This window comes from Hemibagrus wyckioides, linkage group LG11 (genome assembly GCF_019097595.1).
Source record: "Hemibagrus wyckioides isolate EC202008001 linkage group LG11, SWU_Hwy_1.0, whole genome shotgun sequence".
Lineage (NCBI taxonomy): Eukaryota > Metazoa > Chordata > Actinopteri > Siluriformes > Bagridae > Hemibagrus > Hemibagrus wyckioides.
In genome coordinates, this window is record NC_080720.1 from 3,210,639 (window position 1) to 3,229,077 (window position 18,439).

The 18,439-nt window shown below is 41.6% G+C and overlaps 2 protein-coding genes across 7 annotated transcripts in view; one reads left to right on the forward strand and one right to left on the reverse strand.

Annotated features, from left to right (window-relative positions):
* Positions 1–220: 220 nt before the first annotated feature.
* On the reverse strand, positions 221–3,189 carry lnp1 (leukemia NUP98 fusion partner 1; the record flags this gene model as incomplete). Its single annotated transcript, XM_058402466.1, has 4 exons — positions 221–757; positions 1,718–1,825; positions 1,925–2,152; positions 2,893–3,189. Coding segments are annotated over 4 exons (1,008 nt in total), but the record flags the coding sequence as incomplete, so codon positions are not given.
* Positions 3,190–9,465: 6,276 nt separating this feature from the next.
* The window catches only part of opa1 (OPA1 mitochondrial dynamin like GTPase), a 59,728-nt gene continuing 50,754 nt past the window's right edge, over positions 9,466–18,439 (forward strand). For 2 of the 6 annotated variants that reach the window (XM_058403224.1, XM_058403225.1), the window contains exons 1-5: positions 9,466–9,662; positions 12,060–12,372; positions 13,546–13,642; positions 13,736–13,843; positions 16,114–16,161. In XM_058403224.1, coding sequence (XP_058259207.1) covers positions 9,634–9,662; positions 12,060–12,372; positions 13,546–13,642; positions 13,736–13,843; positions 16,114–16,161 — 595 coding nt within the window. In that variant the 5' untranslated portion in view covers positions 9,466–9,633. The remainder of the gene's footprint in view (positions 9,663–12,059; positions 12,373–13,545; positions 13,643–13,735; positions 13,844–16,113; positions 16,162–18,439) is intronic. The other 4 variants (XM_058403226.1, XM_058403227.1, XM_058403228.1 and 1 more) reach the window with 3 other exon arrangements.

Genomic DNA, 18,439 nt, shown 5'->3' on the forward strand with positions numbered 1-18,439 from the left:
ATAATAATCGAGTCATTTTAACACCGGAGTGCTCAGAGAGTCTCAGCGCTGTCGGCGTAGAGACCGGCGCTGGCGGGGAAGGCGGTATTCTTCCTGTTCGCTACAGAACGGTACTTCCTTCCTGCTTTCACACACAGCGGCAGAACTCCGGCTACGTGGACGAGCACCCTGCTCCAGCCTCCTCACCTTCAGAGAGATCAGAGAGAAACAGCTGGAGACTCAGGAGGTGGAAAGACTTAGCGAGAACTGCTAAATGCGGTCACATTTTAGGGAAATATATATATTATATATCATTATTCAGAAATCAAACTTTACATTAACTGAGCACGGTGGCCGAGAAGTGCAAAACACAATCTTCTTCTTCTTCTTTGGGCTTTTCCCTTCAGGGGTCTCCACAGTGAATCATCTCTCTCCACCTATCCCTATCTTCTCCATCCTCAACACTTACACCCACTAGCTTCATATCCTCATTTATTCCATCCATATACCTCCTCTTTGGCCTTCCTCTTTTCCTCCTGCCTGGCAGCTCCATGTCCAACATTCTCCTACAAATATACTCACTCTCCCTCCTCTGGACATGTCCAAACCATCTTAATCTGTCCTCCCTAACTTTGTCCCCCAAATGTCCAACATGAGCTGTCCCTCTGATGTACTCGTTCCTAATCCTGTCCAACCGTGTCCCTCCCAAAGAGAACCTCAACATCTTCAGCTCTGCTACCTCCAGCTCTGACTCCTGTCTCTGTCTCAGTGATACTGTCTGAAAACACAAGGTAGGTATAGTTTGAGAATGGAATTCTTTCCTCTGATTGGATGAGACATCGGTCACTCAGGATCTACAGGAAGTCCAGCAGTAGCTGCAGCAGTAGAAAGTGTATTGGTGTATGTATGAACACAGCTCTGCTTTTATAGCGCTCTTTACATCCTTTAATCTGGAATAATTTGGTCTTCCAATCATACCCTGTGTGTTTTTAGAGATCGCAAACTAATCTTTATTCCATGATACGCTATCAGTATATCCAAAACACGCCATATGAACATCCTTCCTCACAGTACCAAATGAATTCTGTTATTGTTTTTCAGGGGTTGGGCTCAAACCCTTATCTGACACCAGTGACCAAAACAAGGTCCATAAAGACATGGATGAGTGAGTTTGGTGTGGAGGAACTTGACTGGCCTGCACAGAGTCCTGACCTCAACCCCACTGAACACATTTGGGATGAATTAGAGTTGAGACTGTGAGCCAGACCTTCTCGTCCAACATCAGTGCCTGACCTCACGAATGCACTTCTAGAGAAACGGTCAAAAATTCCCATAAACACACTCCTAAACCTTGTGGAAAACCTCCCTATAAGAGTTGAAGCTGTTATAGCTGCAAAGGGCGGGACAACTCCATATTACATTCATGTGCAGGTAAAGGCAGACGTCCCAAAACTTTTGGCAATATAGTGTATTAAGATAAATATATGTTTTTTTATATTTTCTTTAAATGATCACTATATAAATGGTTTAAAGTGAAGGCAGAACTCCACACATGTACAAGAAATAAAGTTAGATACACAATTTCCTACTTTCTGTATATCTTGAGTGACAGATGTCTCGTCCAATCAGAGGGAAGACGACCATGAGCTTCAACTGTGAGATATTTCTGAAGGATTATGACACGGATGAAATAAAAAATCAGGACATGGAACAGCATGGAACTTTTCTGGTCTCTTACCTCTTTATGGAAGCGATGGGAACAGTGAAGTTCTTGGGCTCCTCTTCCTGTTTCTCCACCTCTCCTGCACATCTCTTCACGGCTGATCAGACAGGCGTCCGGATCGCTCTGCAACCAACAACTTGCCGTTATTTGACTTTTCTCTAAACATTTCAGTTCATTAAGCTCTTCCAGCCTCACACAGATGTTCATACAGATGCTTCTCACCAGTGCGGGGACTCTGTGGTTGCGGAAGCGCAGCATCCTCTTGAAGGACTCGGTCAGCTCGGGGACGGTGCTGGTGCGACTCTCAGCTCCTCCGGCTTTGGTTCCTCTGTACTCGTCTGATGAGACGCGGCGAGCGTGAGGGTGGGAACGCATCTCCCTCTGATCTTCATGCCGCTGGATGTGAGTGGGAGTTAAAGGATGCTTCAGACGTATGGCCTCCAGCTGGGACTGAAGAAAAAGATTAAAAATATAATAAAAAAATTGTAACGAATCTATCTATCTATCTATCTATCTATCTATCTATCTATCTATCTATCTATCTATCTATCTATCTATCTATCTATCTATCTATCTATCTATCTATCTATCTATCTATCTATATATATCTGTCGCTCTCTCTGTGTCTGTTTGCTTGTCTGTCTGTCTGTCTGTCTGTCTGTCTGTCTGTCTATCGATCTGTCTGTGTCTCTCTCTCTGTCTGTTTGCCTGTCTATCTATCTATCTATCTATCTATCTATCTATCTATCTATCTATCTATCTATCTATCTATCTATCTATCTATCTATCTATCTATCTATCTCTCTGTCTGTCTGTATCACCATCATCATCATCATCATCTACTCCAAATGCAGAATTATTGGCACCCTTACAGAGAGTTTTAAAATATTTATAATATAAATTTCAGCTCTGGATAAAAGAGAAAATTTAGATCTGCAGTAATCGCTAATCTACACCAAGAATATTTAAAATATTTAAAAAAAATTATATTATTGTAATAAAATGATTTAAATATCATATTAATAATTTTATTCCCCAAATAAATCTGAATAAATCAGAAGAGAAATATCGGAGTATTTTTAACAGATCATGCATCGTGTTTTTTTTCCTGCTCCTCGGTTTGCTCCATGAACTTCACCTTCATCTTTATCTTCCTCCTCTACAGTATAGGGTTATGAAATAAAGCGTACCATGCAGGGCAGTGAAGCTCGGCGGTCACACGTGGACTGTCTGGACCTCCTGAAGCTCCTCTTGCGCGCTTTAGCTCGCTCGTCTCCGTCTCCATGTCCCCAGTAGCTGCTCATCCATTTGGTGAAGTTTCCATCGTCGTCCTCGTCGTTGTCCACGATGATGGCAGGAAGCAGACGCAGAGACAGCTTGGAGGCCGGTGTGTGTGGAGCTCTCGCTGGGGCTCCTCGTCTCAGGTAAAAAACTAGAGTGAAGAAAGAAGGTGAAGGAGAGGCGAGGCTCTGAAGACCTGCAGATGATCAGTGGAGTTCAGAAGGTCTGGTCTCTGAGGTTGTTTAGGGGAGATTTGTAAGATACATGAGTTTTGGACCAAGTCTTTAAATAAGCCAATCCTCTGTAATCTGTTCAGCATCAGAGAGTGAGGGAGGGGTGTAGAGAGAGAGAGACAGAGAGAGAGACAGAGAGAGAGAAAGAGCAAAAGAGAGTGAGGGAAATGAGGGAGGGGACTAAAGAGAGTGAGAAAGAGAGACAGCAAAAGAGAGTGAGAAAGAGAATGTGTGCAAATGAGAGAGAGAGAGAGAGAGAGAGAGAGAGAGAGAGAGAGAAAGAGAAAACGAGAGTGAGGGAAATGAGGGAGGGGACTAAAGAGAGTGAGAAAGAGAGACAGCAAAAGAGAGTGAGAAAGAGAGACAGCAAAAGAGAGTGAGAAAGAGAATGTGTGCAAATGAGAGAAAGAGAGAGAGAGAGAGAGAGAGAGAGAGAGAGAGGGAGAGAGAGAGAGAGAGAGAGAGAGAGAGAGCAAAAGAGAGTGAGGGAAATGAGGGAGGGGACTAAAGAGAGTGAGAAAGAGAGACAGCAAAAGAGAGTGAGAAAGAGAATGTGTGAAAATGAGAGAGAGAGAGAGAGAGAGAGAGAGAGAGAGAGAAAGAGCAAAAGAGAGTGAGGGAAATGAGGGAGGGGACTAAAGAGAGTGAGAAAGAGAGAGCAAAAGAGAGTGAGAAAGAGAATGTGTGCAAATGAGAGAGAGAGAGAGAGAGAGAGAGAGCAAAAGAAAGAGATAGCGAGTAAGAGGAAAAGAAAAAGAGAGAAGAATGGAGATAGACTGACAGAGAAAAAAGAGAGAGAGAGAATGGATTCGATTGTGTGTGTGTGTGTTTGGAAATGGGTGGTTCTGCTGTTAAAGTATTTCCATTTCAGAGCCTAGAGGGCACACAAACACACACACACTCACACACACACAAACACACACACACTCACACACACACAAACACACACACACACACACACTCACACACAAACACACACACACACACACACTTTCCACTCACATGAGGGCTGTCGATAGTTACAGGCTGCAGCAGTGAGAGACTGTGGAATGGTCCTGCAGCTTCACATCACACACTCTGTTACAATCAGCTCACTTTCAGTCTCCACACAGCGATGGAACTCTTTAAGATAAACAACCGACCCATGTGTGTGTGTGTGTGTGTGTGTGTACCGAGTGCATCGCTTGTTCACTGACCTGTAATTCAGGAACACCTCTCCACCGTATTCTGGGCTTTGACCCCGTTTGTTTTTTTGGAGAATATAACAGACGAGGTTTCATTAATGAGTAATCTGGGACACACTTCCTCCGCCTCTGTCTACTGTCCTGCTCCGTTTGTGCAGTCGCTCATGACACCGTCCCTCAGGGCAGAAAAAAACAAACTAGAACATGTGGTGTGACGTCCATGTCTCGTGAACTGTAAAACTCATGTACTGTACAATACATATCTCAGACTTCCTCATACCACGTAACCTAGCGGCAGAGTTCATAATGCTACATAAACCCTATTAATGACATTAAAGCTACATAAGCAGGTGTCATGACCTGAGGCTTCTAGATGAACCTCATCTCATCTGGCATAATTCTGGCGTTTGAGATTACAACAATCTTCAGAACACTGTACTTAAAGTTGGTGCTCATAGGAGATACATAGGGTCGTGTTTATAAGTGCTTATTCAGCATGCATCAGATATCTAAAGACGAATTTTGGCTATAATGCTTGTGGTGTGACGTCCATGTCTCGTCAACTGTAAAACTCATTTACTGTACGTTACATATGTCAGACTTCCTCATAACACATAACCTAGGGGCAGGGTTCATAGTGCTACATAAACCCTATAAAATAGGTTCAAATGCTTATTTGAACAAACATAATGCTGCTTTTTGTCTATTTATGATTATCCTAAAGCATACGGTTTGTTTGTTTATGTGTATAAAGGAGTTTATAAAGGCTTATTCCAACAAGCATTAGAAGTCTTTCAGTTAACATTGAAGTTAATTCAATGTCAAGTATGTCAGTCAAGTGGATACATAAGCCCTTCCTGACTACTGATATAAACCTAGACATAACAACATATATAAGTTGTCATAATAATGACTTTTGTCAATTTTCATTACGTTATGTCAAGTTGACAGGGTTCTACTATTCATTCTGTAGAGTCATATAACTGTCATACGGCGCAATTCCACATTTTTGTTTCTGATCATTTTACTGAGGACCTGTCATGTTCATAAGGCTTTATAAACCATTCATAAGCTCACATAAAGGAAATGATTAAGATTTATTTCTATAGGCAATCACTCTGAGGATTAATTAAGCCAATTTGACATAACATTGACATAAATGCCTATTCCTGCACGCATAAGCTGTTGTAATAATGTTATTGTTGGGGTCATGTTGACATAGTGTACTTTGAGTATTTATTGTGTATCTTATCTCAAATATCATTAGACCACATTATTCAAGGTAGATGTTCATAGAGCTTTATATAGCATACTAATCTGACATTTCTTAATGCCTTTATAAATGTTTATGACATCCTACACGTATCAGCTCACTGAGGATCAGTTAAGTCAGTTCAGACATTACCTTTATGAACAGGTAAACAGGTGTAAGTTGTTATAATGCCAGCTTTTGTGTTCATAGGGTTTCATAAAGCATACATACAGCTCAAATTTTAAGGTCAAGTAAGTCAGTAATATAAGACCTTAAATAAACCCTTCCTACTGACATAACACTGTTTATAAAAGCTTAATCCCAAAGGTCTGATCTGTCATAATAACGACTTTCATCATAAAGCATAAGAAAGCCCTCCATGAATACTGAATTAAATATGCACAGACATACAGAAACATTCCTGCAGGCATTAACTCTTTGAAGTTGAATTTTACAGTTCAACTGTTGACATAAGTTGACATAAAGGCTGCAGTGGATACGTAAGCACTACACAAGCCCTACATAAGCACTACATAAGCCCTACATAAGCACTACTTAAGCCTTACATATGCCTTACAAATGCACTACATAAGCCTTACATAAGCATTTCATAAGCACTTCATAAGCCTTACATAAGCCCTACATAAGCCTAACATAAGCACTACATAAGCCTTAAATAAGTGCTACATAAGCCTTGCATAAGCACTACATAAGCCTTACAAAAGCACTACATAAGCCTTACAAAAGCACTACATAAGCCTTGCATAAGCCTTACATAAGCACTAAATAAACTTTACATAAGTCTTACATAAACCTTATATAAGCACTATATAAGCCCTACATAAGTCTTACATAAGTACTACATAAACTCTACATGAGCCCTACATAAGCACTACATAGGTCTTACATAAGGGTGACACAAGCCTTACATAAGCACTAAATAAATGCTACATACACTATATTGCCAAAAGTATTCGCTCACCTGCCTTGACTCGCATATGAACTTAAGTGACATCCCATTCCTAATCCATAGGGTTCAATATGACGTCGGTCCACCCTTTGCAGCTATAACAGCTTCAACTCTTCTGGGAAGGCTGTCCACAAGGTTTAGGAGTGTGTTTATGGGAATTTTTGACCATTCTTCCAGAAGCTCATTTGTGAGGTCACACACTGATGTTGGACGAGAAGGCCTGGCTCTCAGTCTCCACTCTAATTCATCCCAAAGGTGTTCTATCGGGTTGAGGTCAGGACTCTGTGCAGGCCAGTCAAGTTCATCCACACCAGACTCTGTCATCCATGTCTTTATGGACCTTGCTTTGTGCACTGGTGCACAGTCATGTTGGAAGAGGAAGGGGCCAGCTCCAAACTGTTCCCACAAAGTTGGGAGCATGGAATTGTCCAAAATGTCTTGGTATGCTGAAGCATTCAGTGTTCCTTCCACTGGAACTAAGGGGCCAAGCCCAGCTCCTGAAAAACAACCCCACACCATAATCCCCCCTCCACCAAACTTTACACTTGGCACAATGCAGTCAGACAGGTACCGTTCTCCTGGCAACCGCCAAACCCAGACTCGTCCATCAGATTGCCAGATGGAGAAGTGCGATTCGTCAGTCCAGAGAACGCGTCTCCACTGCTCTAGAGTCCAGTGGCGGCGTGCTTTACACCACTGCATCCGACGCTTTGCATTGCACTTGGTGATGTATGGCTTGGATGCAGCTGCTCGGCCATGGAAACCCATTCCATGAAGCTCTCTGCGCACTGTTCTTGAGCTAATCTGAAGGCCACATGAAGTTTGGAGGTCTGTAGTGATTGACTCTGCAGAAAGTTGGCAACCTCTTCGCACTATGGACCTCAGCATCCGCTGACCCCGCTCCGTCAGTTTACGTGGCCTACCACTTCGTGGCTGAGTTGCTGTCGTTCCCAAACACTTCCACGTTCTTATAATACAGCTGACAGTTGACTGTGGAATATTTAGGAGCGAGGAAATTTCACGACTGGATTTGTTGCACAGGTGGCATCCTATCACAGTTCCACGCTGGAATTCACTGAGCTCCTGAGAGCGACCCATTCTTTCACAAATGTTTGTAAAAACAGTCTGCATGCCTAGGTGCTTGATTTTATACACCTGTGGCCATGGAAGTGATTGGAACACCTGATTCTGATTATTTGGATGGGTGAGCGAATACTTTTGGCAATATAGTGTAAGCCTTACATAAGCCCTACATAAGTACTACATAAATCTTTCATAAGCCCTACATAAGCACTAAATAAACGATACATAAGCCTTACATAAGCCCTACATAAGCACTACATAAGCTCTACATGAGCCCTACATAAGCCCTGCATAAGCGCCACATAAAAGCAACTTATTTAAAAGAATTAAACAAGTATAGTAAAAGTAAAAACATTTCTTTTTAAATTTATTCATTAATTTATTGTGACTTTTATTATTTTTATTTTTTACTCTTCGTGGTTTCTTGGTAAAGACAATCTTCAGACAAAGCGAACTATCTTGTTTCTTATTTTGTAGCATTACATGAAAGTAAGCCTGACAGGTTGTTCCTCAATACATTCTAAAAAACCTGTTATTTATGCAACCAGGAAGACGTCTAACAAGAAAAACAAAATCAGTGAAGAACTGAAAACAGGAAAAGACGTCTGGGTCTGGAGAGGTACGATAATACTGACCCAATGAGAGGAGAAATAAACAAACTAATCAAGGACAAGATTCAGGTCCAGGACAATAACTGTAACTTCTCTTCATCACACCGCTGCAGCACTATGTGGTGTGTGTGTGTGTGTGTGTGTGAACACCAGCTCTGACCCTGTAGGTTGCTGTTATATTGAAGATTGATTAAAGCTCACGAGTCTGCCTCGGGCCAGAGACACACGAGACACCACATGAAACACAGCCACTGTCTCTATACATCCTTTATTAGACATTTATTACACGTTTTATGTCATATTTTAAATACTTCTCTCTCTGTTTGTAATTGAGTATGTTGTAAGTTATGGATCCAGGAGATTATTCCTAACAACAACAACAACGACAACAACAAACAAACAAACAACAACAGCAACAAACAAACAACAACAACAGCAACAAACAACAAGAAGCAACAAACAAACAACAACAGCAACAAACAACAACAACAACAACAACAGGGATGTACTTATTACCATGTAATTCTGAATTATTAATACGTAAAAAAAATATTTATTAATGTTCTTCAATATAATTAATTTATAAATCCTTTGCTATTAATGGTGTGAATATTTATTAATAATTATTAGTAGTAATTAATATCACATTATTATACATTTACAGTTTTTAAGTTAATTAATGAATAATAATAAACAAAGATTTATAAATAAGCAATCAAAAAGTAATACTATTAAAATCATTAATAATCGATCAATTCTTCTTCTTCTTCTTCTTCTTCTTCTTCTTCTTCTGCACACAAAAGAACAATAATAGAAGTAGCAAACAGTTATTTATTCTAAACTAATAAATAAACAGATGATAATTAATACCATTAACATCAATAATCATTCATTGTAATTTTATATTAATGAATCTTATATATTTCATACTGTTTCTTTCTCATCTTTCTTTCTGTCATCTTTCTCTTCTTCCTCTTTTTCTTTCTCTTCTTTTTTTCTTCTTCCTCTTCTTCTTCTTCTATTTTCGCTTCCTCTTTCTCCGTATTCTTTTTTTTTATCTTCGTCTTTTAGCAGTTACACCATCCGAGACTTTTATTCGAACAACTTTTATTTTATATAAGACTTTTATTTTGCCTGTTGTTGGGACTCGGAAACGCTCTCGTTTCCCCCTCCACACATGACCTTTTTGGGTTTGACACTGATCCTTACAGCGTCCTTGTTCGAACCCAGGCTGTGTTCATGCGTGAGCAAAAGAAACAAAAACATGGAATAGAAATCGGTGTGTAAATAAACTCTTAGTTTCCACGAAATAACAAGATGTTACGGGCCGGACCTGCTGTTGCATGGTAAGAGAGAGAGACAGCGCGCGCACACACTCATATACATACACATACATGTAGGCACGCACGCGCACACCCGCTCTCACGCGCACACTGCTAGTTATCTAGCTAGCTAGATTTTAATGTTAATATACAGAGTTCTGGGAGTAAAGAGTGCACTAATTAGGGTGCCTAATGGTTTAGGGAACGAGACCATAAGACTCAGAGTTAGCATAGCCGGCTAGTTCTTCGTTCTCTGACAGGTTTAGAGTTAACCAGATAACTTAATACCAATCCTAATTCTTAACCATCTAGAGTAAACTAGCTAATGTCTAACAACACAAATCCTTCACAGTGATGATGATGATGATGATGATGACTAAGAGTGTAACACCAGTGTGTTTCTGCACAGGTGTGGTGTGAATATTTTACCTGGGTGTGTTGTATAGGTGCTAGTTTTTAGAGATGCCACAAAGCATGCACAATGTTTTAAAGAACCTTAAAGGGTCTGTCTGGAGCGCTATGACGTCACAACTCGGTCCTTCAGAGTCCTCGGTCTCAGTCGAAATGTCTTTCCTGAGTGTCTCACCCTGGTGGTGTTCCTCTGTCATGTTATGGTTCCTTTTATATTCCTCACTCACCTGACCATCACAGCTGCAGCTATTACAACAACACTACTTGGAGGTCCATTTGCAAACCTATAAGGAGATCTGTTGATCCTCCACACCAAATGTGGACGGTTTGGACCTGCTTAGAAGCATGAACATTAACATTCCCTTTCACTGCAACTGAGGAACCCGAAGAACCATGAACAACCACCCCAGACTTTGCGAATCTCTCCTTTGCTGCGGTCTACAGGTCTGTGGTTTCCAGCATCCATCAGACTGCCAGGTTCTTCAGATGTTTCCACATTGACTCTCATTATTGCACAGCACACACTGATCTTCCTGAGGCTTGCGTCCGGCCGATCGTCCATGGAGACCCTTTTTATGAAGCTTCTGATACAGAGGAAGGGCGATCTTTAAGCACTTAGAGTTTCCCAGAGCAGACATTTCCTGAAGTGACTCATGTCATTCTGTCAGGTTTCAACTCCCTGAGCTCCTCAGAGCATGCCTCACCGTGGTCTTGTTCCTCTGTCATGTTATCCTCTGTATTTGTACTTTAGTTTGTTTTCATGGTTCCTTTTATATTCCTCACTCATCTGACTATCACAGCTGCAGCTACTACACTAGTTGGAGGTCCATTTCCAAACTCATAAGGAGATCTGGAGATCCTCCGCACCAAATGTGGAAACATGAACATTCCCTTTCGCTGGAACTGAGGAACCCAAAGAACCTTGAAGAACATCCCCAGACCCTTTACTGCAGTCTACAGTTCTTTGGTTTCCAGCATGTAGCGTTCTCCTGCAATCCAGACTCGTCCATCAGACTGCCAGGTTCTTCAGATATTCTTCAGAAATTTCCTGAAGTGACTCATGTCATCCTGTACCTGTCACGTTTCAACTCCCTGAGCTCCTCAGAACATGTCTTTCCTGAGTGTCTCAACTGGTCGTGTTCTTCTGGCACTCTATCCTCAGCGATTGTACTTTAGTTTGTTTTCATGGTTCCTTTTATATTCCTCACTCACCTGACCATCAGAGCTACAACTACTAGACTAGTTGGAGGTCATTTCCAAACCCATAGGGAGATCTTGAGATCCTCCATACCAAATGTGGAAGCATGAACATGAACATTTCCTTTCACTGGAACTGAGGAACCCAATGAAGCTTGAAGAACATCCCCAGACTTTGCTAATCCCTCCTTTACTGCAGTCTACAGCTCTTTTCCAGCATGTAGCATTCTCCTGCAACCCAGCTTCATCTATCAGGTTCTTCAGATGTTTCCACATTGTTGGTCATCATTGCACAGCACACAGTGATCTTCCTGATGCTTGTGTGCGGCCGATCGTCCATGGAGACCCTTTTTATGAAGCTCCTGATACAGAGGAAGAGCGATCTCTAAGGATCTGTAATCTTGTCTTTTTTTATTTTATTTATTTATCTTTTTATTTTTTAATGTTTAAAACGTTTTATTTATTTATTTATTCATTCATTTATTTTCTGGTTATTAGACATCTGTAAGTAAATAAATAAATAAGATAAAGTAATTTTCTTAATGTCACTGAATTTGGTGTTTGCTACAGGATACGTTTTCTCTGAAAATCCCGTTCCCTTTTTTAATTTTTATTTTTGCATTTTTAAATTTTTTATTTTATTTTATTTATAGTTTAAAACCCTGGATTCCTTTTCTGGTTATCAGACAGCTATAAAAAAATAAATAAATAAATAAATAAATAAATGAACAGTCAAATAAATAAGATCAAGAGCTTGTTGTCTTATTCCTTATTTTTAACACCACCGAATGTTTTTATTTCATTTCTCCTCAGCATGGCGTGCAGGAGTCTTCTCCCCTCCAGACTGGGAGGGATTCGGTTCGGCTTCCCGCTGCAGAAGCTCCACCCCCTGTCACGTGCCATCCACCATCGCTACTCTACCAACAACAACCCCCCTCAGCGCCCCCCTCAGCGCCATTACACCTCCCTCTCCAGGCTCCCCGTGCGGCCCCCGAGGTCCCGGTCGGGACACGGCTACTACCAGCAGCATCGCTCCTTCTGGGTGGCTCGTCTGGCGGCTCGGCTGCTGAAGCTGCGCTACATCCTGCTGGGATCCGCCGTTGGAGGAGGCTACACAGCTAAAAAGGTGTCGAGAATCTTTACATGCTTGTTACCTGTATCTGGGGGTGTAAATACTTTTCTACTGTCTTTAGACATCAGTTGTTTCATGGTATTTATATTCTAACTTCTATCTACTGTATATAAACATGCAAGTGCAAAAGTTTGTGCACCCTTGGATTGATATAGACCTGATTTTTACCCTCTGCAGTTTTTCTCTAATTTCAATAACGGCCGATTCCTAACCCTGAGCCTGCTCTGATCTGTCACGTGACACGTGCTTCCTTCTCAGAGACACGTGAAGCGAACTGCATCATCACCACCGATCTTCATAACGCACTATAGTACAGTATAGCGCTGTCATGCCCTCGTATTTCTGATGAAACTCAAACGAATTTCCGATCGCAGATTTCTTCCGAAGATGTCCCGTGTTGCGTGACATCATCACCACACTGGGAGGAGTTTTAAAGAAAAATCCTGTGATTGTAGATTTCTTCCCAATTAAAAAAAAGTGACTTGAGGAAAAATCTGAAGTGAAACGAAAGACTTCTGGAGGCACTGATTTTCCTCACACATGCCTGCGATTGACTCATTTCACTGTAATTAATATAGATTAGAGAGTATGCCCTGCCCATCCAGAGAGCACCACTAATTTTTAGCCGAATTCGAACTTATAATCGTTGGGTAATGATGATTTTTTTTCTTCTTCAGAGAGAGTAAAGATGTACGTCTCAGGCTACGTCTACGGCATTTTCGTCTAAAAACGCTCTGCGTCCACGTTATCGTTTTCGATCTTTTCCCAAAAGTCAGTCGTCCACACTGAAACATCTGAACACGCTCACGTCCCTGTACTGTAACGTCGTTGTTGTTGATCTTTCGGCTGCTCCCTGTGTGTTTGAGGGGTCACTACAGTGGACCAATTGGTTCTTGGCACAGGTTTTACGCCCGGATGCCCTTCCTGACACCACCCTCCTATTTTATCCGGGCTTGGGACCGGCACTGCATACAGTGGCTGGGATTTGGGCACTGGCTGGGAACCGAACCTGGGCCTTCCCCATGGGCCTTCCCCACTTACCACTGAGCCTCCAGTGCCCTTTAAAACGGATAGACAGATATGCGTTTTTAAAGGAAAACCTATCAGTGAGGACATGGCCTGAAGAGTCTGTAAATGAAAGCATGGACATGTTTGTGTTTCCTGTAGACGTATGACGAGTGGAAGGACATGCTTCCCGATCTGAGCGATTACACCTGGATCGTTCCCGACTTCGTCTGGGAGCTGAGCGACAACATCGATTTAGGTACGTGCGAGAAAACTCACGGCGAATTGGAATTAGCATCCGATTCTCCGCCGTAATCGCTAATAACTTTGTTTGTTTTGCGTCTTACTGAAGAGAAGCTAGCAAGCGCTTTACCTGAGATGGAGGAGATCGCTAAGCTGCTGCCGGACTTCGAGAAGATCGGAGAGAACTTCACTTTCCTCAAGGGCCTGCTGTCCAGCGGTGAGTCTCTCTCTCCCTCACACACACACACACACACACACACACACAGCTGGATGAAGTGTACACTTTTATCCAAAATGGTGTCCATTAGCTAGGACATAGGAAGTTTGGTCATGGCTGATGGTTCACACACACACACATATATAAACACACACACACACACATATACACACAAAGAGCTGGATGAAGTGTACACTTTTTTCCAAAATGGAGTCCACGAGCTAGGACATCGAAAGTTTGGACACACACACACACATATATAAACACACACACACACACACACATATATAAACACACACACACACACACACACATACACACAAAGAGCTGGATGAAGTGTACACTTTTTTCCAAAATGGAGTCCACGAGCTAGGACATCGAAAGTTTGGACACACACACACACACACATCTGGATGAAGTAGTGTACACTTTTATCCGAAATGAAGTCCATTAGCTAGGACATAGTTTGGTCACAGCTGATGGTTTACACACACACACACAGCTAGATGAAGTGTACACTTCTATCCAAAATGGAGTCCATGAGCTAGGACATAGAAAGTTTGGTCATAGCTGCAGGTTTTCTCTCTCTCTCACACACACACACACACACACACACACACAGTGCTTGCAACAAGTTGTTCAGTATCTCTAGCTTGTTGATGTGATGAAAAAAAAAAATCTCAAATCACATTCTTCTTGAGCACAAGCAGAAGGGTGTGGCCTAAAAAAAAAAGGTGGAGCCTACCTTGCTCCAGTCTCATGTTTTAGCCTGGATACCTGGAAAGAGTGATACCTAAAGTAATATAACGAAGTATAGTTAGCTAGCTAGTTAAGTCCATTGATTCACTTTAACATTTTCTTTATTTAACACTAAACTGGTGGCTGTACGCTTCCCTTATTTATTAGCATCATTATCCTTTCTTAAACCTGAGGTATGTCCTGGCTGATGGATTATGTTTTGGGGAAAACTGTAACTTGCTGTCTATATTTTTATTTTAAATCTCCGTTCTGGAAATACCTTGCACTGTGCCGCTTCTAGTCACCTCATCAGCGATTACGCACTTTTAACTTTGTTTTGTAATGTTTAGGTTTACACAATATTGCCAAAAGTTTTGGAACACCCCTCTAAATGATTGAGTACAGGGGTTGGACTCGGCCCCTTAGTTCCAGTGAAAGGAACTCTTAATGCTTCAGCTTCATACCAAGACATTTTGGACAATTTCATGCTCTTTGCGGGAACAGTTTGGGGATGACCCCTTCCTGTTCCAACATGACTGCACACCAGTGACCAAAGCAAGGTCCATAAAGACATGGATGAGTGAGTTTGGTGTGGAGGAACTGGACTGACCTCAACCCCATAGAACACCTTTGGGATGAATTAGAGCGGAGACTGTGAGCCAGGCCGAAACTGAGACGTCTGTCTTTGCATGCACATGAATGAAATATGGAGTTACCCCACCCCTTTACAGCTATAACAGCTTCAACTCTTCTGGGAAGGCTTTCCACAAGGTTTAGGAGTGTGTTTATGGGGATTTTTGACCATTCCTCTAGAAGCGCATTTGTGAGGTCAGGCACTGATGTTGGACGAGAAGGTCTGTCTCACAGTCTCCGCTCTAATTCATCCCAAAGGTGTTCTATGGGGTTGGTATGAAGCTGAAGCATTGAGAGTTCCTTTCACTGGAACTAAGGGGCCGAGCCCAACCCCTAAAAAAAAAAAAAAAAAAAAAAAAAAGCATCGGCTGAACTCAATGACTTGGAGGGGTGTCCCAAAACTTTTGCCAGTGTAATGTATCTCCAGCTTCTGTGGCTCGGAACTGAAGCAGCAGCGACGACGCATTTCCCGATTGGAGATTTGAAACAACATATAAAGAGGGCGGGTGATGATTTTTGGGTCAGTGTTCCAGTACAGAAGAATTCTGAATTTTTTTAAACGTTCTTGATGGGTAATATTTTGTTTTGAGATGCTGTTGCTATAGAAACGCATCAGACCTGTGATTTGCATCTGCACTACTTATTGAGAATTAATCAGCTTCTGGCCAATCAGAGACCAGGATTCAGCAATGTACTGTAATACTGACCCGTATTACAGTATTGATGATGATGATGTCGATGTCCACTGACGTGCTGGACATGGATGTACAGTGACACTGACACGCTGCTTGTTCGCACAAATCAGTCCTTTTACTACCATCGTTTTCATTTTTTTTTTCTTTTCACATTTCATGTGTTCCTCTTGTTCCCTCCTTTTCCTTCCCTCCACGTTTTCACAGGTGTGAATAGTGCAGTCATTGGATCTTCTGGTCTGCGTCTGTTGTTAGGTGTGTAAACAGCACACAATGACCACCCCACCCCATCCTCCTTCTATTACCCTCTACCCCCATCTCCTGGACAGTTGCTGATGTGAAATTGACTCAGTTTGGACATAATAAGGACTTATGATATCTTTATGCCTTTTCATTTTTGGGGCTTGTCTTTTCTTTTCTTTTTTTTTCCTCCCTAAATCTTTAACTGATTTAACTGACTAGCGATTGTTTTCCGTTCAAAACCGCTATCGCTATCTGACCCAGACACACTTATACACAGCTGTAAAAATTTACTAAACTACAAAAGCAACGGATTTGTTTGAATACTTGCTGCGTGCTGGGATGTGAGTTCTGACCGCTTTAATGCTGTTCTTATTTCATCTGAATCCCCTTCCTTTAGTTTTTTTTCATGGCGTTTGTTTCCAGACTCCAGATGTGATGTTTTGGTTTGGTGTTCAGGGTCATGTTAGCGACTTTAAACATAGTTTTGTGTAGATTTTTAATTGATTTTTAAATGAAGTGTACGTAAAAGCAGAAAGGTACAGGGCTGCTATTCTTATACTTTAATTACCCCCCCCCCCCCCAACGGATAAAATACGAGGTAAACAATATAGGTCAAATAAAATTGTCGAATCTAATAATGAAGTCTACTCAAATAAATTGACCAAGTGAGATAAAAGTACAATCAAATCCAACAAAACTTTGTCATGTAAATCGTAAAATAAAATAGTCAAGTCTAATCTAATAGTCATCTAAAAGTCCAATCACTTTTACTGAAGTCCAGTCAAATACAATGACCAAGTCAAATAACAGTCCAGTAAAGTCTGAGAAAAGTATGTAAAGTAAATGAAAAAATGTACAATGAAGTTTTGATACATTTCATGTTAAATAAAGTTCAAATAAAATTTCAATAAATTTTAAGTCCAATTTAGTCAAATCAGTCAGGTGAAGTCACTTTACTGTTAAATGTAGTGGAGTCAAACAAAGTTGTTCAGTAACATCACAAAGTCAAGGCAATGAAGCTAAGTTCAATAAGATGCTAAGATCTCATAAGGTAAAGAGAGACCAGTAAGGTGTGATTGGATGGATGGGTGGGTGGGTTTGTGGATGGACGGATGCATGGGTGGATAGATGGACGGATGGGTGGATAGGTGGACAGTTGGATGGGTGGATAGGTAGACAGGTGGATGGGTAGATAGATGGACGGGTGGATGGGTGGGTGGATGGATGGGTGGATAGATAGACAGGTGGATGGGTGGATAGATGGACGGGTGGATGGGTGGGTGGATAGATAAACTGATGGATGGATGGATGGCTTTATTCATCACAGAGGGCAAGTCACCGTTTACAGCTGCACAGAGTCAGATGTGTAGAACACTAACAGTAATTTAACATTTTAAATGAAACAGTGATGTATGAAGTGAATCTGAGGAAAGGAGAGATATGATGAAGTAAAGCTCTGGCTGTTTCAGACTCGCCGTGATAAACTGGGAGATTCCGGCATTTACACTTCCTGTAATATAACCCTGAAGCTCAACACGGAGCTTATAATTCTTTTTTTAATTCTGTAATATTTATCTGCTGTAAATAATAATGAAATAGATCCCACGGGTAATAAACCTGCTGTCAGGGTGAACATCAGACCTTAGGGTGAAGACACGGCTCTCCTAAATCATCTGGAATGATGACTTTAAATTCTCCCTTTATTCCTGATTTTTATTCTTTATGGCCAGACTGCAGAGCAAAGACATTATCCTCAGACATGTTACCCTCAGCCACATAACTCATGTAACCCTCAGACACGTTACCCTAAGACACGTAACTCATGTAACCCTCAGACACGTTACCCTCAGCCACATAACTCATGTAACCCTCAGACACGTTACCCTCAGACACGTAACTCATGTAACCCTCAGACACGTTACCCTCAGCCACATAACTCATGTAACCCTAAGACACGTTACCCTAAGACACGTAACTCATGTAACCCTCAGACACGTTACCCTCAGCCACATAACTCATGTAACCCTCAGACACGTAACTCATGTAACCCTCAGACACGTTACCCTCAGACACGTAACTCATGTAACCCTCAGACATGTTACCCTCAGACACGTAACTCATGTAACCCTCAGACACGTTACCCTCAGACACGTAACTCATGTAACCCTCAGACACGTTACCCACAGACACGTTACTCACGTTACCCTCAGACATGTTACCCTTAGACATGTTACTCACGTAACTCTCAGACACGTTACCCCCAGATATGCTTCCTTCAGACACGTAACTC